Source organism: Diabrotica undecimpunctata, chromosome 8, assembly GCF_040954645.1.
Source record: "Diabrotica undecimpunctata isolate CICGRU chromosome 8, icDiaUnde3, whole genome shotgun sequence".
Taxonomy (NCBI): domain Eukaryota; kingdom Metazoa; phylum Arthropoda; class Insecta; order Coleoptera; family Chrysomelidae; genus Diabrotica; species Diabrotica undecimpunctata.
Window position 1 is genome coordinate 54,701,935 of NC_092810.1, and position 24,663 is coordinate 54,726,597.

General features: G+C 33.7%; 3 protein-coding genes across 4 annotated transcripts in view; 1 reads left to right on the plus strand and 2 right to left on the minus strand.

Annotated features, from left to right (window-relative positions):
- The window catches only part of LOC140447564 (uncharacterized), a 37,678-nt gene extending 25,916 nt beyond the window's left edge, over positions 1–11,762 (minus strand). For both annotated transcript variants that reach the window (XM_072540280.1, XM_072540279.1), the window contains exons 1-3: positions 11,305–11,762; positions 11,118–11,243; positions 10,921–11,043 (exon numbers count right to left, since the gene is read on the minus strand). In XM_072540280.1, coding sequence (XP_072396381.1) covers positions 10,921–11,043; positions 11,118–11,243; positions 11,305–11,416 — 361 coding nt within the window. In that variant the 5' untranslated portion in view covers positions 11,417–11,762. The remainder of the gene's footprint in view (positions 1–10,920; positions 11,044–11,117; positions 11,244–11,304) is intronic.
- Positions 11,763–11,824: 62 nt separating this feature from the next.
- On the plus strand, positions 11,825–13,377 carry LOC140448832 (uncharacterized). The gene is made up of 5 exons (XM_072541952.1): positions 11,825–12,278; positions 12,438–12,664; positions 12,722–12,805; positions 12,924–12,974; positions 13,031–13,377. The coding sequence occupies exons 1-5, from the start codon at positions 12,049–12,051 to the stop codon at positions 13,375–13,377; spliced, it is 939 nt and encodes a 312-aa protein (XP_072398053.1). The 5' UTR covers positions 11,825–12,048.
- Positions 13,378–13,568: 191 nt separating this feature from the next.
- Positions 13,569–14,922, minus strand: LOC140448415 (uncharacterized). The gene is made up of 3 exons (XM_072541497.1): positions 14,607–14,922; positions 14,338–14,546; positions 13,569–14,261 (listed from the first exon to the last, which is right to left on the minus strand). The coding sequence occupies exons 1-3, from the start codon at positions 14,851–14,853 to the stop codon at positions 13,656–13,658; spliced, it is 1,062 nt and encodes a 353-aa protein (XP_072397598.1). The 5' UTR covers positions 14,854–14,922; the 3' UTR covers positions 13,569–13,655.
- Between the last annotated feature and the right edge of the window lie 9,741 nt (positions 14,923–24,663).

Sequence of the window (24,663 nt, forward strand, 5' to 3'; positions counted from 1 at the left end):
TAACCGGGACTCGGTAGATCTGCTACGTATAAGCTGTTCACCAAAACCCGATGAATCTTTTATTAGACATTTTATTTTCTACTGGTATAACGACGTTTGTATCAGGATCTCTTGTCATCTTGTATCATCAAAACTTTTCATACCAACAGTAAGTTCTACCAGCTGCTTTACCGTTCTCAAGATTCTCCTGCAAATGGGAATCATTAAGACCTATTTGGGGCACAGATAAACTCCGCGATATGAGTCGATGCTCTACTCATTCTCTTTATGTTTGTATTTGTATACTCAGAAGATTAAAATTTTTCGGACTACATCACAGAACGTTTTCGGAATAACTATTCCATCATCTTTGTCAGGCCATGGAGTGGGGTGTCAACTTTGGAAAAACGGCGTGCACCCTATTCTTCATGCTATGGCATGCTGGACCAGCCATACAGTCTGTAGTCAACACCCCGAGGTATGAGCGGGAACACAAAGTGAATAAATACTCATACGCTTATGAAAAGCACCTGGCGGATCATAAGGGCCTTCACATTTTACTCTTTTTCAACTTGTCTTGAGTGAAATGTCTTTAATCTTTCCTCCTCTCTTGGCTAACTCTTGTTTCTTCCGACCCCGAATGGCGATTAGGTTTCCGAAGGCAGACGGGTCACTATATTTCCTTCTACTACAACTCTAAAACTCGACACGCTTGGCCAGCGCGACGTTTCAAGGCCAAATTTCCCCTCATGATGGATACATCAAAACACCTATACAAACTAGGTAATTTGAATGAACCACGATGCAGAAAATGGGAAATGGAAGAAGAGACTATCATGCACATCATATGTCATTTCAATTATGTCAAGTAATATGATGTAGAAATTCAACTGAGGATTGAACCAGAAGAGATGCTAAAACTGCCAATAAGAAAATTGTTCGCCTTCTTTGAGGACACAGGACTTATTCAATTTTAAAGAAAAAACCAAGGTATGGTACAATGGTCCAATGATTAAAGAGTTCCACAGTCTCGCCTGAACTAAGAAGAAGAAGGGTGATCTATGACTATCCAGTCAGTTTTAAATAATGCTTTGTATATAGAAGATTTACATCTATCTCAACCTTGGTATATCTCATTGTCTAGTTTCCTCTGTACAGACGTTCTGCTCACTGTAGACATATAATTTTTATTACAATAACTGCATCTTTGGCTTTGGCTATTTTGTTATATTTATTGTATAGCTCTAAATTATAATGATATTAAGTTTCATTATCATTATTCTATTATATCCATCAATATTATTAATCTGTTTTCATAAACTCCTATTTGCAAGCGATATTCTTCAGTTTATTTCTTCCGATTTTATGTTTGTGGCATTTCCTACGCTTACCACTTCAAAATATAGTTACCAATGTTAAAGTTTTATCAGATCATGAGCTTTATTTTGGTTTAATTGTATGTAGATCATTAGATCCATATTATCTGGAGCATTTGAGGGTGCAGAAGACATCTCCTTAAAGCTACAGATCCTGGATGTACAAGGTCCACGTCATCTGCACATGAAAACATCTGGGTAGAATTATTAAACACTGTAGCTGTGTTGTTAAATTCTGGATCTCTTATAACTTTCTGTAGCACAATTTTAAAAAGTCTGTCTGAGTCCTCTGTTATGGCTATTTTGAATTTTTAATTCACAGATGACAACATTATTTTGACATTATCATCTGTAAAACTTCCTAGTTTTTTTAAGAATATCTCTTTATATTTGGTTTAATGTTGACTGACCAAGTCTGCATGCTTATTGATTTTCATCCAGAATTTCTTCAGAGCTATGAACTCTCAGATGTGTGTAACTTATATTAGAAAGTATATTATAAATTTTATACCACAGGGTTAAACCTCTTTATTATTACATTCAAATAGACGTAGCTCCGCAGCTATTTTACTGGCTCAATAATCTGGAAGATCTGGGTTCTATTCCCGGCACAGACACTAAGAAGTTTTATTTCTAATTTAACTGAGCCACCACTGTACACTGGACGGCACATAAAGTCCGGGCTACGTATATGGCGGTTAAGTCATGATAGAGGCGCTTCTGTGATCCGAAAGCCCTAAAACATAACATAGACCTAAACCAGAATTACAAGAACTTAGATTTACATTCAAGCTTTTTTTGTTGAGTTGGCACACCCAACCAATATTCTATCTAGAGCATTATCATCATTATCAGTGCACAACATATACTTAAAATCTTCCATCCATCTCTTATGGATTTTCTTATTATTAACTATGCCATTCCATTTCCTATTCCTGTACATTGTACATATTTAATATATTAAATTTTCTGGCACTATTGATCCTGCTATAAAGTTTATTGTCTTGTTCTTATTTTTTATAGTCTCGCAACTAGGTACCTTTCTGTATGCATGGAAAGATGGATAGTTAAAAACTATTCTATCTGATGTAAAATTTTTCACTGAATAGGAATATGTAGGTCCCCATCTCAAAAAAATTAATTTACAACTAGACCCATCGTAAAGTACGGCTAAAAATACATTAAAAATGCTATTAATATCTATCTATATAAAAAGCTATGATGACAGTGACAGGTTATACTGTAAGTCCAGTAAATCCATTTTGTTCTTGAAACGACACGTTTAATTAATAATACTGTATTAATTACATATTAATATAATTAGTTATTAATTTTAGTAATATTTTTAAGGTAGAATTTAATACAAAATAATTTAAAGAAATCTTAAATTAATTTTTTCGAAAATTGCTAAAAATATAGGTTACTGTAATTGTAAGGTAAGATCAATTATTATGTATAATATATTGTTAAGAACATGCTTTCGGCATGGCCTATGTAACGGTTGCATCTCGAAATGGCATCGAGAACCTTCGCGATGTATCGAGCGCTGTAGAAATCCATTTGTCAAACAACGAATTAGAGGTGGGACTACCCCAGAAGATTCGAGAATAATACTTTTTGGTATATATATGTAACGATGTTATGACTAAGTTTAGTTGATAAGAGATAATCGTGCTGTAAACTTATAAATAAATATATTTATATAAATTCGAACCGCTCGTTTTATTTAATCTCGCTACAATATATTTATTATTTGTTACTGGGTAAGACAAACTTACTAGAAAAATAAAATGACGTTTAACAAACGTCAACGCTTTACCAAAATAAAATAAAATAAATAAAATTAAATCAAGTTAAACAGAATTATGAATTAAATAATTTTTTGAGCGTTTTGTGGTGTGGATAGAGTTTGTCGGATCGTGACGCATGGCACATACTTAGAAATGAAAGGCGGTAGCGAATATGTTAAATGAAAGGGAAGGATATCACGAATATACTAAGATAGAAAAACAAACAAAGCGACTACCAAAAGGGCCCTATACATTGTCATCATTAATACTGAACGTATGTCATAGGGCACTATGCATAAAAATAGTTTAACTAAAAGACAAATGTTCATTTATTGACTTAAAAAGAAGGCCTCCGACTGAATACAAAATAAACAACTGATCGAATCCTAACATGTTATAATCCTAACATTTGCGACATAGCAAATGAAAGGGGAGGATATAACGAATATATTCAGATAGAAAAAATAAACAAGACGACTAAAAAAAGGGCATTATACATAGTGTTCATTACTATTGAATGTATAGCGACATATCACATGACACTATGGATGATAATAGACATATTTGCTTTATATATAAAGCATAAGGTAAATTCGCTTATTGACTTGAAAAGGGCGTCTGACTGATTACAAAATAAACAACTAACCAAATACTAGCATATGACACAGTAAATCAAACGACGTGAGATATATAGTACATATAATGTATATAGTGTGCCATTAATATATACACTCGCGATCATAAAATCCGGGTCACCTTGAAAATCGCCGTTATTTCATTTTTAACGAGCTTTATCGTAAATAATAATAACACAAATACAAACTAATGCATGTTTCTGAGAATTGTTGTCAGCTTAGCGGTTTCCTTTGTAACAAAGAATTCCAATAATGCCGATTGCGCGGAAAACTGTACACTTCCCAAAATGAACGTTACCTGTAACTGCCGCTTGTTTTAAATGTCTCATTTATGCTTCGACTTTCTGTTCAAACGCAACAAACAAACGTTTATTATTGCCGCCATTAGTGTTTATTAGTGCCTTTATTAGTGTCAACGTTTGTTTGCCAAAAATGCCTTGACTGTTGTTGAAACCGCACGCATTGTTGCGTTTGTGGAAGACGGTCACACTCAACGGCAAGTAGCAAGAACTGTTGGCGTAAGCCTTTCTACGGTTCAACAAGTGCTTCAACGCTTTCGGAAGACGAGTTTACTAACCAGACGACCTTGCTCTTTGCGAAGAAGAACGGCCACGGCACGAGATGACCGTTTTCTTGTGTTTCAGGCTTTACGAAACCGGACCTCAACTGCGGTTATGCATCGAAATTGCCTACAGGAAGTACGAAATTGCAATGTTAGCGTTGCAACAGTCAGGAGAGTCAGGAGAAGACTTCGTTCTTCTGGACTATCTTCTCGGGTAATAGCTACAGGACCGCCACTTGGCCGGGCGCATCGAGTTGCACGACTAACTTTTGCTCGACAATACGCGCATTGGGGAATTAATGATTGAAGCAAAGTGTTATTCTCAGATGAATCCCGTTTCTACCGAACTGGATCCAATGGACGTATAAGAGTTTGGAGGAAAACCGGTGAACGATTTTCACAAGCTTGCATTGCTCCAATAATGCCATTTGGTGGAGGCTCGGTCATGGCTTGGGGAGGTGTATCTTCCGACTTCCGCACAGAATTACCCTTCATCGAAAATGGGTCCTTAACTGCACGAAGGTACATTACGGAGATTCTGGAAGAACATGTTATGCCCACCATGGCAGGGCTAGGAGAAGACGTCGTTTTTATGCAGGACAACGCGCGACCGCACGTTGCCAGGATCAGTATGCAATACTTGGACAAGGTTGGAATAACGAGGTTACCCTGACCAGCTAGGTCTCCGGACCTGAATCCCATCAAACATCTCTGGGACGATTTGAAAAAACGTATTCAAACTCATACACCTCCTCCTAACAACTCATAGGAGCTTAAGGATCTGTTAGTGAGAGAGTGGAATAACATACCACAACATGTAATCCGGAGAAAAATTGAGAATATGCCCCGTCGTCTGCAAGAGGTTATTAGAGCAAGGGGAGGCAATACACGATATTAGTCATTGAAATTCCACTGATGTTTTATTAAGTTCTGTATTTTTAATTTTTTCTTTCGTATGTCTGTTTCAACAATTTGGTTTGTTTTCTGCTTTTTCAATAAAAACAATAAAAAACCCGTTTTTTTTTCTTTCAAAACAAACATTGATGACAAATAAAAAATACATTAGCTTAAAAAAAAAAGGTTATTACTGCACCAGATGCAAAAATATTCAAGAAACTTGAAATTTTCAAGGTGACCCGGATTTTATGATCGCGAGTATATATATATATATATATATATATATATATATATATATATATATATATATATATATATATATATATATACATATACAGGGTATATTAAAAAACCATAATGTCAGGTCAGAAGTGCACCAGCTGTTACTTTATATTTATTAGGATTATATGCAAAATGTTTATTATTTTAAAAATTTAATGACTGACTGTAGATGAGAATTGATTGGATTAAAATTTTATAGTTGTAACAGTTATTAAAAATTTTAAGTCAAGAAATGGAAGATATAACCTAACTTTTATTCCTCATAACTTTTTACATGGCGTATATTTCTTTAACAGCTGCACATACCTTGTGAGAGTTTGAACCTATTTTGATAATTTACTATGATAACAAAGAAATGGAAGAAACTTTCTTTTTCAGTGAGTTAACAAGCACTAAACAAATAGCTTTTCACCCTTGCCGAATCAAAAGCACACGGCGGGCTAGTACATTGTCGACATTACACCTGCCTCGAGCGGTTACTGAAATTTTAAAATAGCTACTATTTAGCAGACGTAGTGTGAACGCGTACTAGCCCGCCTTGTGCTTGTGATTCTGCAAGGGCGAAAAGCTATTTGTTTAGTGCTTGTTAATTCAATAAAAAAGAAAGTTTCTTCCATTTCTTTTTTTTTTCATAGTAAATTGTTAAAATAGGTTCAAACTTTCACAGGGTATGTGCAGTTGTTAGAGAAATATGCACCATGTAAAAAGTTATATGGACTCAAAGTTAGGCTGAAGTTATGGACTTCAAAATATTCAAATTTGAAAATTTATTTATAAAAAAATTGTTTATAAAAATTGTTACCACTTTTTGGGATGGGGCACCTACATACAGGGTGTTTCGAAAAGTTATGTCATAAATTAAATCACGCATTCCGGGTACAAAAATAAATCGATTGAATCCAACTTACCTTAGTACAAAAGTGTACACAAAAAAAGTTACAACCCTTTGAAGTTACAAAATAAAAATTATTTTTTTGCATTATCTCCTAAACTACTTGACATTTTGTAATAAAAATGGACACATTATTTTCTTGTTCTGAAAGCACTTTTCATACAGAAGAAACAACAAAATCTAAGCGCACAGAAACATTTTAAGGGGGACGTGCAGCCCTAAATCCCCCCAAACTTTTGAGTACATTCAAATCAAATGAATTTTGTGGCATCATTAGTTTAACACATTATTTTTAAAACTTTTTTGCCTCTCATCACTTTTTCGAAAAACTAGTTTTTTCCTAGTAGATACAATAATTACAAACAGTTCCATCAATAATAGTCAATAATTTGAAGCTATCATTTATTGTGTGAATAAGATTAATATTAAAAATTTTGATATTACAATGGCCTACACATTTCAGGAAATGGCAGATATGCATTTAACTTTGGGTAAGTTGGATCAGATTAAATTATGATTTCAATAAACTATCAGGAATATCATAGGTGAATGTCAAGGAAATAGTGCAGCAGCTGCAAGGCGTTATGCATTAAAATACCCCAATCGAAATACACCTGATAGACGATTACAGTTCCTTCCATGCATACAGAAAAGTACCAAGCTGCTCTATTAAGCAACAGCAGTTTGCAAGATACAGATTACCATGATAGTAGCCAAAATCCGAAACGGATAGGCACTACAGGAAGAAGCGAAGGTCTATTAAGTATCTTCAACAGTGTTTTTCTTTGTTGCACAATGCTGTATGCATTTTCTTCCTTCTTGAAGCACTGAACCAATCAGTGGTTTTAGCAGCTCTTCTCTCACTACAATCTAATTTGTTATGCACATTTTACAATGTATTTACATGTATCCTATTCCTGGTTTATTGTGGGCTTGTGATTTGTATCCATGGTGGTTATGAGATCATCAATTTGCTGCTGATATTTTCCCACCACTTGGTAGAATGTTCATCTCCTGCCTGGAAATATTCTTCCGACGATCTTGCCCGGTATTATGAGGTGTAGGAGGTTATACCTTTCTGGATGTCTCATTACATGGACAAAATATTTTACCTTTGGAATTTTTATTGTTTTTGTTATTTCTGTACTCTTTCTCTTTTTCATTCTGTGTTTCATTCATTTGTCTCTTCAAAAGAGCTTTTAAAAGAAGGTTTTTCAACACCTAGTTAACATTGAGCACTAAACTGTGGCTGAGTGACTGGCCTATCCTTCTCCCTGAGCAGCATATTTAATTTATAATGTTAATATTTTAATCTGTGATGTCAATAAGTATATATTTTTTTTAATCTGTGATTAATATTGTGACGTTATTTTCTCAATTATGTTAAAAAATTTATGTAAATAAAAATTTACTCTACACATGTTACCTACACAGAAGTCTACAAAATGATCTCGCCTATCATTACATTGTCCAAGGCCGAAATTGCCTACAATGTTTTCTTGTCTACATTTTCCTACTTGGGCAATGAAGTCTCTTATTATTATAATGTCTTTATTTTTTCTGATGATTTATTATCATCTTTATATTATAAAATTTCTGTATGTCATCTTCACTACTGCTCACTGTGGGCACATAAACTTAGAACATATTAATATCCACTGGCTTTGAGTTTAATTGCATCATGATGACTCTGTCTGAAATGTAACTTACAGATTTAATACAACTAGAGACTTCTTTATGTATAATGAATGCCACACCATTCCGGTAGTTATTGCCTTCTTCTCCTGAGTAGAATATGTCATGGTCATATATGCTACATTTACCAGTCCCCAGCCAGCACATCTCGCTTATCCCAAGCATTGGTATATTGAGCCTTATCTTTTCAAGCATAGTGTTTTGTTTTTTACTGGGGTCATAGATACTTCTCATGTTCCATGTGCCTATTTTCATATTTTTTGCTGGATAACAGCCTGAGAAGCCCTGTCTTCTGCCTAGTCTTGGTGTCTGAGGACCATATTCAGTAAAACTTTTCTTATCATATGTCAGTGCCATTATGAATAAACTAAAGAATAATAATGGGGTAGTTTCCCATTGCCTTTTAAAGTACCACAGCCATTTAAATTGCTTAAGTCATGCTTGTGGCAGTTCATTTTTAAGTCGATCTAGGATCATTTCCTCTGTGTCTTGAGCTGGTACTGATAATCGCTGGTGTCCTTCATCAGGGAAGGATAGGACATGTTTCTCTCAGTGAGAAGTTTGAGAGTAAAGCACAGACAGGGTCAAATGATGCTCTATGGGGATCGTAGAAAAGTGTCTACCCACTACCTGTATCTTTGCTCTTACATCTCTCATATTCTGGGCCTCATGTATATTTTCATCACATAATATAAAACAAATTCTTTTTTGTATATAGTTTACCTATTTGTAATGTAAAAAGTATAGTTAAATAAATAAAATATAAACAATATGTATAATCATATGAGCCTTCTGTGTTTAAGGTGCCTAAATATTTTTTCTCTAAATAATATAAGCACAAACCTTTCTAACAGATACAACATTTATGAGAATACAACACCTCACTGATGGGCAAGTTACCTTATGTCAAAACGATTAAAGACAGCATTTGTGAGTTTGCCTTCTGAACTTTTTTTTTATTTCCCACTTACCCAATAACTTCAATAGGGTCAAGAGCCATGAAAACAGTCAAGTAAAACATTATACTGAGACAAATTAACAAACACATAACACAGTAGTACTGAAAATTAATTATAGATTGAATGAAAGCTATAAAAATAACTAATAAAAGGAAAAATCCCAGTGGTTGTATACCATTGTTTAAAAAGCTTACAATTAAGTAAATTATGTATAACAGTACACAGTTAAACATTTTTATAAAATTAAAATTATCCAAAAGGATTAAAGATTTCAGAACATTTTTGGTCATATCAGATCATCCTCACTGAAAACCTAAAAGTAAGTACAGTATACTCCCTTTATAACGAACACGGTTATTACGAGGTTTCGCTTATAACGAGGTACATTAGATGTCCCGTGAAATTTCTATTGAACTATAACCCTTTATAGCGAGGTAAATTTAGTTATAACGAGAGAAAATAAGATTGCAAAACGTGTTTTTTACGTTTTGGCCCGGCCGTAGCTATAAATAAATACCCTTTTTAACTGCGGGCCGCCCGCAATAAACTTCTTACAATTTATGATTCTTAGTCGGAAATGTAAAATTTATGATTCACAAGTGTCATTGTATTGGGTTGACCATTCACACCTAATAATATGGGTCCTAATAGACAAGATGTGGTAAGTGTAAGATTGTCAGAAACTTTATCCAAGGACAAAACGCAAATGAAGAAGCATAAAACTGTTTCACATCTTTAGAAAATATGATAGATAGAATACTGGACAATTTAAAGCAATTAAAAATGACAAAATAACTTTATACGCTTTATACATATTTACAGAATACAGATTTTTTGTTTTAACATATATCATTGACAGTAAAAGTAAACAACTCTTTTTTGTTTTAATACATTTCATTGACAATAAAAGTAAACAATTTTGTTTTAAAAACGCCATTCAAACAATATTTATTAGCATCTTATATTGCTCCGAATGGCTTCACTATAGAAAGTTAATGTTTTAGAAAACTACATATTCATATGTATGCACAATATTATTGTTGTTGGATATAACGAGATTCGCTTATAACGAGGTAATTAGTCTGCCATTTCAGTTCTCGTTATAGAGGGAGTCTACTGTATTTCCATGTTGATATAATTATTACAAATTGGTAAAATGTTGACTGTTAAACCGAAAAAATGTGGTAAATACTTAAATCATTAGTAATTGAAACTAGCTACAATAACTTTTAGATTACATACTGAGTCTATGAAATTGTAAAATTGATGTGGCAAAAAGTTGATGTGTCCTAAAGAAAAATACCAGCCAACTGAATGTAAGATCAGGGAGTGAAATTAATTACAATTGAGTTTACTTTAGTTGTTACTATTGTTAGTTGATAGTAATAAACTATCTTACCTGCATTACAATCAGTTGGCTGGTATCTTCCTCAGAACACATATGTTCTTGTTTTGAGTAGGGATCAGTGTGTTCTCTTAACATTGACCTCGTGTCACATTAATTTTAAAATGTAACAAATGTAGACCCTACTATGTAGTTAGTTTCAATTAATAATGATATAAGTTTTTATATCATTATTAAGATTTTATTTTCTACTTTATATAAGATTTACCACATTTTTTTCAGTTTAATAATCAACATTTTACCTCTTTGTATTAATTATATTAACATGGAAATACTTACTTTTAGGATATTACTGATGAGGTCTGATATGACCAAAAACGTTGTTAAATTTTTAAATCATTTGGATAATTTAAATTTTCTAAAAAAATTTAAATATATATCACATTATACATTAGAAGTTGTGTACTTCATTGTAAGTTCTACCTACACGTTTTTAATATTTCCTCACCTGAGTCTTCCTCTGGTTCATTCTTCAAGTTTTCCAGATCTAGAGAGGTGGATGGCTGACTCTCTATATACTGTTGGTCACCCTCAATGGATTCTTTCTTAATTTCAGTTTTTATTTCCACAGCTAATAAAAAAAAGTTGTTTACTTCATTGTAAGTTCTACCAATTCTACCTACACATTTTGAATATTTTCCTTACCTGAGTCTTCTTCTAGTTCATTCTTCAAGTTTTCCAGATTTAGAGAGGTGGATAGCGGACTCTCTATATACCATTGTTGGTCACCCTCAAGGGACTCATTCTTAATTCCAGTTTTTATTTCCATAACTAATAAAAAATAGGAATTAGATCACATTGTTTAGTGTATTAATTTTATTATTTGTCTTACCCGAGTTATTTTCATCTAGTTCATTCTTAATAACCCCAAGATCTGTTGATGTAGGAGGACTCACTACATCATATTTAACAAAATTTTCCTTAATTTCAACTTTAAATTCCATAGCTAACAAATTAATAAGTGGGTCGTTATTTACTAAAAAGGTAGGCTTTAAAATTCACAATTTTTAGTTACTTTAGCAGAAAACGCTCAAATTTTAATGTGATTTTAATGTTTTCTTTAGTATGATCAAAGAATATAGACGTCTATATTCTTTGGTATGATTTATATCAAACTTGTCAAAAAAAAAACGTTTTAGGAATGTTTTAAAATTTGTAAAATTTATGCATTTAGGTACCCACAACAATATGACAGACCAGATAGATATTTATAATTTATAGCACAGTTTAACCACAAATGTTTATTTTCTTTTTTATACTATGTTTATAGTTTTATCAAAGAACAACCCAACACATGTGTCTCTGGTATTCTAGGGTTTTATAGCACAATAGCAAAGAATATTAGAGAGATATTGCAGACTCAATTTTGCACTTGCTGTATTACAGCACGCGTTATTTTGACAGTAGAGCATGCGCAGATGTGATATTTGGCTTACGCTGCGTTATTGAAAATACGGCCTGCCGTTATTAGGGGAGCCGTTACGCTTTGCGGTATTGGTTGCGCTATTTTCTTTCTTAGGTTATGTTTATTGTTTGTTTCATTTAAACCAAGTTTGTTTGTAAAATTTTTTTCAAAATGAGTACATCAGACAGTAGCAAACGGATCAGATTTACGTCTGATGACGATTTGTGTTTGTTAAAACAAGTTTTAGGTCAAAATCCATTGACCTATCCAGAAAATTGGAGGATAGTTCAGGAGAACATGAGGAGTACAACAGGGAAATTCTTTATTATAAGAACTCTTAAAGATCATTTGTTTCTCTTGCTCGATATTTGGAAGAAAAAAACTGAAGCAGACCAGAAAAGGTTTGTTGCGTTAATAATTTTTTTAACAAATAAGACTGATGACAATAAATATATGTCTCTGATCAGAAAAAACACATTTTGAAAGAGTAGTATACATATTGTATGATATCTAGACTATTTTGTATTCAACAAAATATAACAATTAAAGTTTTATTTTAGATCAGGAGTAGAAGAAATGTATAGTGAAAGAGACAAATGTTTGCAGGAAATAGCAGATATGTGTGCCGATTTAACTTTGGCACCTCCTCCGAAAAAGAGGAGAGCTATTTCCAAGGAAAAGCAAATTATTGAATTGGGTCGGAAAATGAGGGATAATCATTCCTCAGTATATATAGAAAGTGAGACTAGAGACTCAACACAATTAGTTGAGGTTGATCATAGTTATGGTAAATATTATGCCTTTCTTCTTCAAAATAATATTGTTTAACATAACTATTTTTCAGTTATTTTACCGGAACATCAAGCTGAAGAGGTGGTTGTAGAAAATGTGGTGGCTGAAGAAGTAGAGTCAATGCAAAATACACCATGTTAGTATTTATTTATATTAAAACATATATCTTGTCAAACAAATGTAATGTATGAAAGATGCAAAAAAATGATATTCAGAAAATTTGCTTATTTCACTAACTTCTTTCATTATTTTAGATATTCCAAGAACTTTAGGTAAGGCAGAAGAGAATAAAAAACAAATAATGGGTATGTTAGTTATGTGTAATCAAATAAAGATAAGTATTTACACTTTAAATTTTTAGGACCAGTAAAAAGGAGGCAAAATAAAAGTGTGTTGTTGCGTACAAATGGTTTGGACTATTTAAACAGAAAGAATGAAAAAGACTTTAATATAAGAGCCAGGGAATTGGCAATAGAAGAAAAAAAAACTGAATTAGAAGAACGAAGGTTAAAGTTAGAAGAGGAAAAACTCAGATTTCAGGAAAAAAAATGGGAGAATGAACATAATGAGACAAAGTTACACAGGGAATTTGAAAGACAAAAGATGAAAGAAGACCTGGCTGAAAAAAAGAGTACTATAGCTCTTATTGAATCACAAACAAAAATTATAGAATCATTATTAAAAAGATTACAGAAATATGAAGACTAATGTGTTTCCTAGTTATAGATGTGTAAATTTTATAAATAAAAAGTTAAAATATTATTAAATTTTTATTATTCCTCTATATGTAGATGGTTCTCATGTTTTGGGGTTGTTTTTCTTCTCCTTTTAGTTATAATTTCTCTGTTTCCAACATAATATATAACTTTAGGTATTTGTAATTAAAACACAAATTAAGAATGAACTAATATATTATATAAGTAACAAACAACTGAAAAGAAAATATTGGCCAAGCAAAAAATTTGAATTTACATTGCAACTGTAAGCTATTGCATCTGTAGGTAGTTCTCTAATGTTGGTGGTACAACACCAAAAAACCTGGTGGTTTGACTGCCATACAAGCAAGTATGGCAGTTGTTTAATACAACTCCAACTTTGTACATATCTTGTAAATCTTGTAATAGGAGTTTTTGGTTTTTCTTAAAATCAAGAAATGCAAATTGGGCTAAAACTTTCTGAAACCCCCATTCTACAGCAGTTCTAATAACTTTCATTGAGTTATTAAATGCCTGTTGATGTTGTGGTAAACCCTGTCTATTAGGATATGGACATAAAAGTAAGTTACTTATGGGATAAGCTTGGTCCCCATATAAAACATAATTTCTATTACCAAATGTGGCCACAGCTTCTAACTCATTATATATATTAGATTCCCTAAAAATCCCAGCATCATGTCTTCGTCCAATATATGCTCCTTTTAAATTGATAATAATTCCATCAGGGCACATGATAGATTGGTACTTCAGACAATGTTGTCTTTTGTGACCAGAATAATAATCTTCTTGATTTACTGTTGGTCTGCATATTGCTCTTGTTGTTCCATCTATAAATCCCCAACAGTTTTGAACAGCACCACCTCTTATACGTACAGCCTAAAACATGACACAAAAATTTAATACCTAAGTCACTTTTCCAATGTATAAGCTTAAAATTTAAAAGTAGATTTACCTCAGCATACATTTCCATTCGTCCCTCATTTAGCCATGGCACATTTCTCAGATCTGTTAAATGATCTGCATGATTTTCAGAAATAAACGCAACCATATAATTAATAATTTGAGATAATGATTGAGGTGACAAATTGAATAAAAGCTGAAGATCTTTAAGCCTGCTGGGATATGCGAGCCTTCTCAATAATATGCACAGAGCCATCACTCCTAAAAACAAAAATGTAAGGGCATAATTTCAAAAGTAAGGTAGAATGCAAATGCACTTACCACTAACAGAGTTTCTAGTATTGGTACGAATAAAATCTGGTAGGCGTAAAGCTCTTGCAAGTGTAGGAATATCTTGCTTGCTAAACCTAAAATTTACTTTTACATCTGCTTCCGACATGTTTTCTAAATTAAATTCTTCATTTTGTGGAAGTAATACATGTTCACCTACAATGTTATTTAAAATGATGAATTCTATATCATCATCATGAGCATTTGCTAAAATAAGTGCTTCTAAATCATAATCCATTTTCAATAATTTGCGAACAAATGACAAGAAAACATAAACAACGTAAATAACGCAACAAAGTATGCATAAGCTCAAGCAATATCTCTATTTGTGATGTGTCAGCCGTATGTCAAAACTGTCAAAATAGCGCGGCGTAAATAATGCAGCGCAGGCACTTGTCAACTTTGCAATAACTCTCTATTATCTACAGATTGAACGAATTTAAAACGGAACATACGAAATCAATGTATTTCGGCTCAACTCCGCTCTAGGTGGTTGGCCAACAAAAGGTTGTCAAATAATTATATTATAAAAATCCAATACTTCAGCGGGCTGCTGGATTCGGAACTCATTCAAGAACAAGTCAAAACTCCACCCAAATAGGTTGCCTAGAATCACTGAAAAAACTCGACTAAACAAGCAGTTATTATGCTGTCAAACCACTTATCGCTTCCTTATAGTCCAAGAGATAGAGCCGAAATTTTGAACTGATCAGTAATATTATGACATTTCTATATTGAAATATATTCATTGTAACTGGGTTAAGACTTTGCCTTACAGGCGGACGCCCCTCGTGGTACAGGGGGTGGCAATACAGGGATGAAGTTGTAATTTTTTTCGGAAAAATTAACGATCGATAATATGGCTGAAAATTTGCCCAGAGTAAGATCTTGGTATAACTAGACGAAATCCCAAAGGGCGGACCCGAGAGTGGATACATAAGGGGTGGCGGACAGGGGTGAAGTTGCAATTTTTTGGGGAAAAATTAACGATAAGTAATATGTCCGCCATTTTCATGGCTCATTATTTAGCCCCTAAAAACTCTAAATCCAAAAGAGCGGACAGCTGGATTGGTACAGAGAGCCATAAAACGGGGTCCAATGTACCACTTGCCTGCGCATTTTAGGTCTCGGTAACAATTTTCAAACTGATTTTATTATGATATTTTTATACCGATTGATTTGAACATTTGTATGCTCACTTCTGTTACTATTCTGAAAAGCGTCAAGTAGAGTTTTCCTCAAAATTTTCCAAAAAAATTTCCGTAAATGAAAATTTTCGTAATTTTTAAAGGTAAAATCTAATTTGTAGAATCCTTTCGATTTTCTGTATGTTTTTTTTTCAAACTAAAGTCATATTTACTTTACAAATCACATTTTTTTCTTAAATATAAATATTTTACGAATTAATTTTTAATTGAATAAATGTTTGATATTTGATATTTTATTAAATTAAAGTAATTTTATAATGTTAACTATTAAATATTTTTAGTATAACAAATAGTAATTTTACTTATTTTTTATTACAATAAAAAGGTTTTTAAATTTATATTGCATAAATAATGGTTGTTCAGATATAAGAAAAATTTGATTTATTATTAAATTAATAATCAAATACAAAATATATTATTTCTATTTATCAATAGGTAAAATTCAATTTGTAGAATTTCTTTAACATTTTACAAATAATTATTAAGAAAAATCAATTTAATAGTGGAATTATCAATTTTGTAAGTTTTGAAATTTAGTTTGTAGATATTTTCAATATTTTTTTTAACTTTTAAATTGATTGAATTTTTTTTTCATTAGTTAATTATAATTTTACAAATTCTGTTTGGACATTAATTTTGCATCATTATTATTTTAAAATATTAAAATAATAATGATGCGTGTTCCATTTAGATCAGTAATTCTAGACGCATGCGCTAAATGTAATAAGTATCAAGATGCTTTTATCCAACTTGGTGAAACTGACTTCGATTGTAATGAAGTTTTTGAAACCTTAGAAACTTTCATATGTCACTTATATAGAACAGGACTGACGAGAACAATTCCAAAAAGAAAAGTAAACGATGTCAGATTTTCACTATTTAACCGGCAGTATAAGTTGCATGATGTAAACGAGCCTTTTAAAAAAAAAACTAAAAAATTTCGATGCTTCAAGCTTACCACCATGTCAAGATGAATTACACCAACATCTACTGCGAGCCCATTATATTTCAAATATTTGGACAAATGCTCATAAAAAAGTACCAACAGAATTGATTGTTGAAGAACATGGTTGGGAGTTTGAAGATGAAACATATAAATTCAAATTGTTTAGTGGACCTCAGATCAGAATCAGTTCGAGAAGTAGTGATTGAAAATGAAGCAGATAATGAATGTGATATTATTGAAAGTGAAAGTGACGAAGATGATGAATGTGATGACATCAATGAGAGTGAGAAAAATGACGAAATTTTTAAAGTTTTTCTAAATTTTTTTTTCTTATCGGAAAAATCGTTTGAAAATTTTTGGAAAAAAATCATGGTATAACTGACAGAAAATCGAAAGGATTCTACAAATTAGATTTTACCTCAATAAATTACGAAAATTTTCATTTACGGAAATTTTTTTGGAAAATTTTGAGGAAAACTCTACTTGACGCTTTTCAGAATAGTAACAGAAGTGAGCATACAAATGTTCAAATCAATCGGTATAAAAATATCATAATAAAATCAGTTTGAAAATTGTTACCGAGACCTAAAATGCGCAGGCAAGTGGTACATTGGACCCCGTTTTATGGCTCTCTGTACCAATCCAGCTGTCCGCTCTTTTGGATTTAGAGTTTTTAGGGGCTAAATAATGAGCCATGAAAATGGCGGACATATTACTTATCGTTAATTTTTCCCCAAAAAATTGCAATTTCACCCCTGTCCGCCACCCCTTATGTATCCACTCTCGCGTCCGCCCTTTGGGATTTCGTCTAGTTATACCAAGATCTTACTCTGGGCAAATTTTCAGCCATATTATCGATCGTTAATTTTTCCGAAAAAAATTACAACTTCATCCCTGTATAGCCACCCCCTGTACCACGAGGGGCGTCCGCCTGTAAGGCAAAGTCTTAACCCAGTTACAATGAATATATTCCAATAGAGAAATGTCATATTACTGATCATTCCAAAATTTCGGCTCTATCTCTCCGACTATTAGGCAAGCTCCTCTCTCCTTTAAAGGAGACAGATAGTTGAACGATATTTTATACAATGTCTATCACTGGGTATGGATTTATTTTGTCCAAGTTTTATATTGGTCCACTATTTCAAATGCAGTTCAAACAGACATATATTAAATTGTATGTTCCGTTTTAAATTCGTTCAATCTGTATATTCTTTGACAATAGCAATATTCTTTGGTACAATATTCCATAATCTACGCATGTCCTCAAAATGTCAAATAATCTGTTCGCGCGAATTCATCACATTTCAAATTCATTTCATTTGTAAACAACCTATTTTTGTGAAGCAAGTAACGTGTAACCAAAGAATATATAACAGACGCGTCTATATTCTTAATTATGTTTGTACCTATTTTGAGAGCGATTTCCGAAGTGGAAATCGAAACGTCAAATAAACTTATTTTAAACGTCAATTGTGGCCTATTCCCATTAAAATAGTAATTACTTTAAGACGCCACAAGAGAATAGCTTCAGAATAAAAAGGGGGAAGATTGATGTTTAAATTGCTGGAAAGAAGGCATACTCGATGAAAGAACGGCATAATGTCTAAAGCTGTCTAAAAATGAATCGTATTCTGGAATATGTAAAGAGGAGAGTCACAGGGCGGATACAGAGGTCTGTCCTGAGGATAACAAATATAGCGATAATATAAAAACAGGGACAGGAACCTAAAAAATATGGGAAATATATAGTCAAATTCAAACCAATCGGGTGGACAGATAATATAGAAGGATAAGGAAAAGATATATTGAGTTTAGAAGGAAAGTCACCAGAGACAGAAAGAAAAATCAATTGGTGATGAATGAGGTAAAACAACAAAAAACATTCAAGAAAGAACTAGAAAACAAAAGAGAAAAAAGATGCGTAGAAAATAATTGGCAGAGGAATTATTTCCAAAAAGAGACAATTAATTTTATACCAGTACAAACTGGAAAGCCAATAACTGAGTTTTAAACAGAAGAAATTATGGAAGCAGGAAACACATTAACAGCTGGAAAAGCACAAGGTCCAGACAAAATTCTACAAGAATTCATCAAAATCGTTATAGAAGAAAAAGCTGAGTTGATTAAAGAAATTATGAATGATCTACTAACGAAGACAAATATAAGAATGGAAACTGGCCAACTTGTTACTAATTCTAAAACCTGGAAAAGAAATCGACGAGATAAGGGGCTTTTAGCCAATATTTCTACTAAATACATTAGACAAGATCCTGGAAATACTAATTAAATATAGACTTGAAAAAGAACTAAGAGCATAAGGAGGAATATCTGAACGCCAATTTGGGTTTAGGAAAGGAAAATATGCAATAGACGCAGTGAGAAGAGTAATAAAAATAGCAGCTACATGTGGAATTAGGTAGTTGATGGCCTTTTCTTTCTAGGTATCAAGAATGCCTTTAATTGTGCAAGCTGAAAAACAATAATAAACATATTAAGGAACTTAAAAGTATGTCCATACCTTCAAAAATTAGTAAAGGAATACTCCACAAAAAGACAAATAAGCATAGGGCAACCTAATGGAGTCAGCGGCGGTGGTGCCAAAGGGCTGGGTTCTCGGACCGGTGTTGTAGAACATCTTATATAACGGCATTCTAGAAGATCTGGAAAAAGGGATAGAATCCGTTGCATACGCAGACCACTTGGTATTACTTGTAGAGTACAATCATACAATTCATAGATAAAATTACACCGTGCTATGTATGGTACAATTGCAATTCTAATGCAAATACTGCATTAGAAAGAGTTAAAGTTTGGTTAGAAAATAGATCTAAAATTAGCCTCACAAAAGACAGAGGCAATCATACAATTGTATGTACTGTATTGTACTTAAAGATTAACAAAACTGGGATCATATCTCCTTTATGCTGGAAGGAGAAAGAATATTGCCGGTAAAAAGGTGAACTATTTGGGCGTCATGCTTGATTGTAAGCGAATATTTGGCGAACATGTCGCCATCGCCAATACGACTGATCAAAGAATTGCGGCACTAGCAAAAATAATGTTTAACGTAGAAGGACTTAATGCAGAAAAAAGACGAATCCTCATGGAACTTATCACTTGACAATTTTATATGCCTCACCAATATGGCATCAAGTAATAAACAAACAAAAATATAAATTAATTAATAAGTATCGAACCGGGTTGTAAATAATAACAACAGTATAGGAAATACTACCGAGTTTAATTACCACTCCAAAACGTAATGCAAAATAACAATATACAATAATTAAACCCTCGTCGCGTCTGTCTTCCTGAGTTTCTCCCCAGCTGATTGTGACGTAACCGCACTGCATGGTTGCCAATACATCACACTCCTCCCTCCTAGATGGAGTCCTCCAAATACCTTGGAGGTTTTCGTATTCGAGCAGGTGGCTTTTTAACTTCGGCGACCTGGTCTACAATTTCTGGTTCTGGGTCCACAAATTCGTTTGGATGCAGAAATAGCGGTTGTGGAGTTACGAGTAATTTTGTTTTCATCGAGGTTGACGGTGTAACTTCGTCTGTTGTTTCTTGGTCACACACACGGGTTCTGATTTGATCAGAATGACGACGTAAAATTTTACCATCAGGGGTTTGAACTTTGTAGCTTAACGGTCCAGTGGTTTCAATTATTTTCGAAGGAAGCCACTTTTGACCACCTGGAGCAAATGACCTTGCAAATACAGTCTCGTTTTCTTGAAAACATCTGGGTACTGTTTTGTAAGAATCTTTCATCTCTTGCTTAGATAACATCTCTTTTCTAAAGTCGGGCTGTAAACGATCAAATAATGAGCCCAATTTTCACCCCATTAATATTTCTGATGGGCATCTCCCTGTTGTACAATGGGGTGTAATGTGCTGAGTAAGGAGATATCTGTGCAATGCTAACTATATTTTAGTTTCTTCATTACTATCTGTCATTTTTTTAGTGTATTTTTTACATTTTTTACCATGCGTTCCGCTTGCCCATTACTACTTGGATGGTACGGTGCAACCAATGCTTATCTAGTAAGGTTTTTCTTTAAAAAATCTTGGAACTCAGCTGACGTAAAACAAGTTCCGTTATCTGATACTACGACATCTGGGATGCCATGAGTGGCAAATAAACCACGTAATACATCTATAGTCACAACACTAGAGGTATTTGGAACGATTTTAACTTCCAACCACTTGGAGTACGAGTCTATGATAATCAGAAATATTTTGCCTTTAAATGGACCGGCAAAATCGAGCTGTATTCTTGTCCATGGAGCTCTGACCCACTCCCACGGATGGATTGGAGCCTTTTTTGGCATGTTTCTAGACTCCTGGCACTCGCTGCATGTATTTACTAGGTGTTTTGTTTGTCGAGATTTGGCCACCAAACATATGAGCGTGCCAGTGACTTCATTTTTACGATTCCGGGGTGTGCTGAGTGTAGCAAACTCAGTATTGTTTTCCTCCCCCCAAGTGGAACTATTACCCTTGTACCCCATAACAGGCAGTCTTGATAATAGCTAATTTCATTTTTACGTAGTAGATAAGGAGTATATTCGTCTGAAAATTTAATTTTCTCATGAGGCCAACCTTTCCAAGTCCACTGCAAAACTTTAGATAACACTGGTTCTTTCTTAGTCTCATTGGCATTGTCTTTGGCACAGATTAGTTTCTCTGGGATATTCTCAAGCACCAAAACGTCATCTGAGCTTGGTGGTTCTGGCGCATGTACCTTTTGTGGCGATCTGCTAAGAGCATCTGCATTCTGAATTTTTGAACCTGGTACGTAACATAATTCGTAATCATAAGCAGATAACATAAGAGCCCATCTAAGCATTCTGGGTGACAGTATCTCTGGAACACCTTTTTTCGGATTAAAAATACCCAACAATGGCTTATGGTCCGTTCTTATGCCTATTTTCCTTCCATATACGTATTCATAAAATTTTTTTAATGCCCGATATTATGGCCAGTGCTTCTTTGTCGATTTGGGAGAAATATCGTTCAGTAGATGATAGAGTACGACTATGGTACGCCATTAGATATTCACGTCCCTCATTATCACGTTGACTAAGCACACAACCTACCCCATAAGAGGTAGGTATACTGGCATCACACGTCAAAAATAAATCTTTTTGTTCACTGTAATGTCCTAACACAGGTTCTGTTGCTAAAATTTCTTTAATAAATCGAAAGCTTTTTGTTCTATGAAACGCCACTGCCAGGATACGTCCTTTCGGAGCAGTGCATGTGACGGGTTCGCAATTGTTGCCTTGTCCTTTAGAAAAACATGCTAAAAATTTAAAAGTCCAAGAAAAGCTTGCAACTCGGTTTTATTGGTTGGCACAGGCGCATTAGTTATTGCCGCGATTTTGTCTTTAGTGGGTCGTAAACCGTCTTCACTATTTTGAAAACCAAGAAACTCTATAGTTTTTGTTCGAAAAACTCACTTTTCTTTGCGCAAATAGCGTCTTCCTGGAAACGCGATAATACCGCGCTCACTTTTGAATCCAAGTCTATTTTTGAGCTACGGACTATTAAAATGTCATCGTAATAAGGTAGTACACCAGGAATAGCCGTTAATCTAGTGTCTATGAATTTTTGAAAAATTTGTGGAACCACTGATATACCGAACTGTAAACGATTGCATTTAAAAGCCCCTTTATGCGTAATTATTGTTTGTGCTTCAACAGCATCTTCGCGGTTGACACTTAACTGCAGGTAAGCTTGTGCTATATCCAGTTTTGGAAAAACTTTACCGCCCGCAGGTTCGGGATTTAACGCTAAATTCAATGTGGATTTGTAGTCACCACAAATCCTAACCTCCCCGTTTTCTTTGCAAACACTCACAATTGGGGTGGACCATTTTGGGTGCGTAATCGGCTCTAAAACCCCTTTTGCAACAAGCCTGTCCAGTTCAACTTCGATTTTGTCTTTTAGCGCAAATGGAACTTTACGAGTTTTACACATAACCTGCTTTACATTTTTGTCCAACGAAAAACTTACTGGGGGACCCCGGTAAGATCCCAAATCTGTATTAAATACATCTGGGTATTCTTCTGAATAATTAATCATTGATAAAATTTGACTTACTCCAGCTATGGTTAAACCTAAACTATCAAGCCAGTTTCTGCTGAGTAGACTGGCGCGATTTCCTTCCGTAACTATGACAGGAAGTGTCGCTGATCTTGGACCTTTCTTAACCTCGCGCCCGAGTCAACCTCCATTTTCACTTTTTGGTCATTGAGTAGCACGTCTACTAAATATTTACCGGTAATGGCATCAGACGTCACGTTATTTAACGAAAATTCATAGTCACTACTTTGATAAAAAACACTTTGAGTGTTCCCCGAAACCGGCTCGGTATTGGACGTAGATTCCACGGTAGTCTGATGTACTTTGCGTTTGTGATTTTGGTTCTTTTTTTTTTATTAAAACAAGCTATTTCGATGTGTCCAACTTTCCTGCAATACGTACAGGTTGATTTAATGTGTTCACAAGTTTCAGGAGAATGTTCCCTTTCGTGCCGACATCATTTCTTCCTTTCGCGATTAGCTAATTGTTGTTTGAACTGTCCCGGGTGATTTTTACGAAAACTTACCGCGTTTGCAAGGCACATGTCTTGCATGTCCTTAAGTTTTAACTTATCTGTGGCTAGAAATTCTTGCTGTAGCGAGTAGCGATTCGTCAGTAATACCACAAATGAGTCGGCCACGTAGCATTATGTCATGGCTAGCTCCGAAACCACAGGGTTCTGACAATTTTCGTAATTCTTTCAGATACACAGATATTGTTTCACCAGTTTGTTGATTTCGACGATAGAACTTAAACCTGCTCACAATTTCCGACGTTTTGGAGAAAAATGCTTTTTTAACTCAACTATGATTTGGTTATAAGTTTTATCAGACACTTTGCACGGCGCGACCAAAGATCTAATAATCTCGTATGTATTTGGACCGCACAAACTTAAAAATGTAGCTTTTACATATTTACACACTTTGGTTTATTTATCATAGGGACGAAATAATGCATTTAGGTAACTGGCACACACACGAATCCCATCCTCGTCGCCAAATAATAAGTATCGGACTGGGTTGTAAATAATAACAACAGTATAGGAAATACTACCGACTTTAATTACCACTCCAAAACGTAATAACAATAGTAGTAACAATATACCTACATTAATTAAACCCTCGTCCCTCGTTGCGTCTGTCTTCCTGAGATCCTGAGTTTCTCCCCAGCTGATTGTGACGTAACCGCACTGCATGGATGCCAATACATCACATTAATATTGGAAAAAACACAAAGAAAAGCATATTAGTATTATGTAGTTCTATTTATTATGTCGGATTCCAAGAAAAAAAATAAGATAAGTACATGTACAAAAATTAAATAAACATAATTTATTAAAACAAACAATAATACTTAAAACAAATTTACCTAGATTGATTAGTCATATTGCGTTTTTTCTCACTTTTAATTCGGCAAACTCGTTAATTAGTCTTTCATAATTAATAGACCTATTTAATAACTCATTTTCTATATATTGTTCTAAAGCTATTTTCTTGTGGCATTTCAAAGTAATTACTATTTAAATGGGAATAAGCCACAATTAAAGGTTAAAGTAAGTTTATTGACGTTTCAATTTTCTATATAAAGTAATGAAAAACTATTTAATTTTTGTTGGCCTAATACGGATCTTAATTTTTTTTTATTCTGGCCTTGACTGAGAATTATCTTTCACCGCTTGCATTGCTTATTGAAATGGTTAAATAAATTCTCAGGATTGCGTTTTAATTTGGGAATGTTGTAATAATATTATCTTTCTGAATAAATGACCACCTGGGTACAGGCGAAATAATATTTTTTTGTG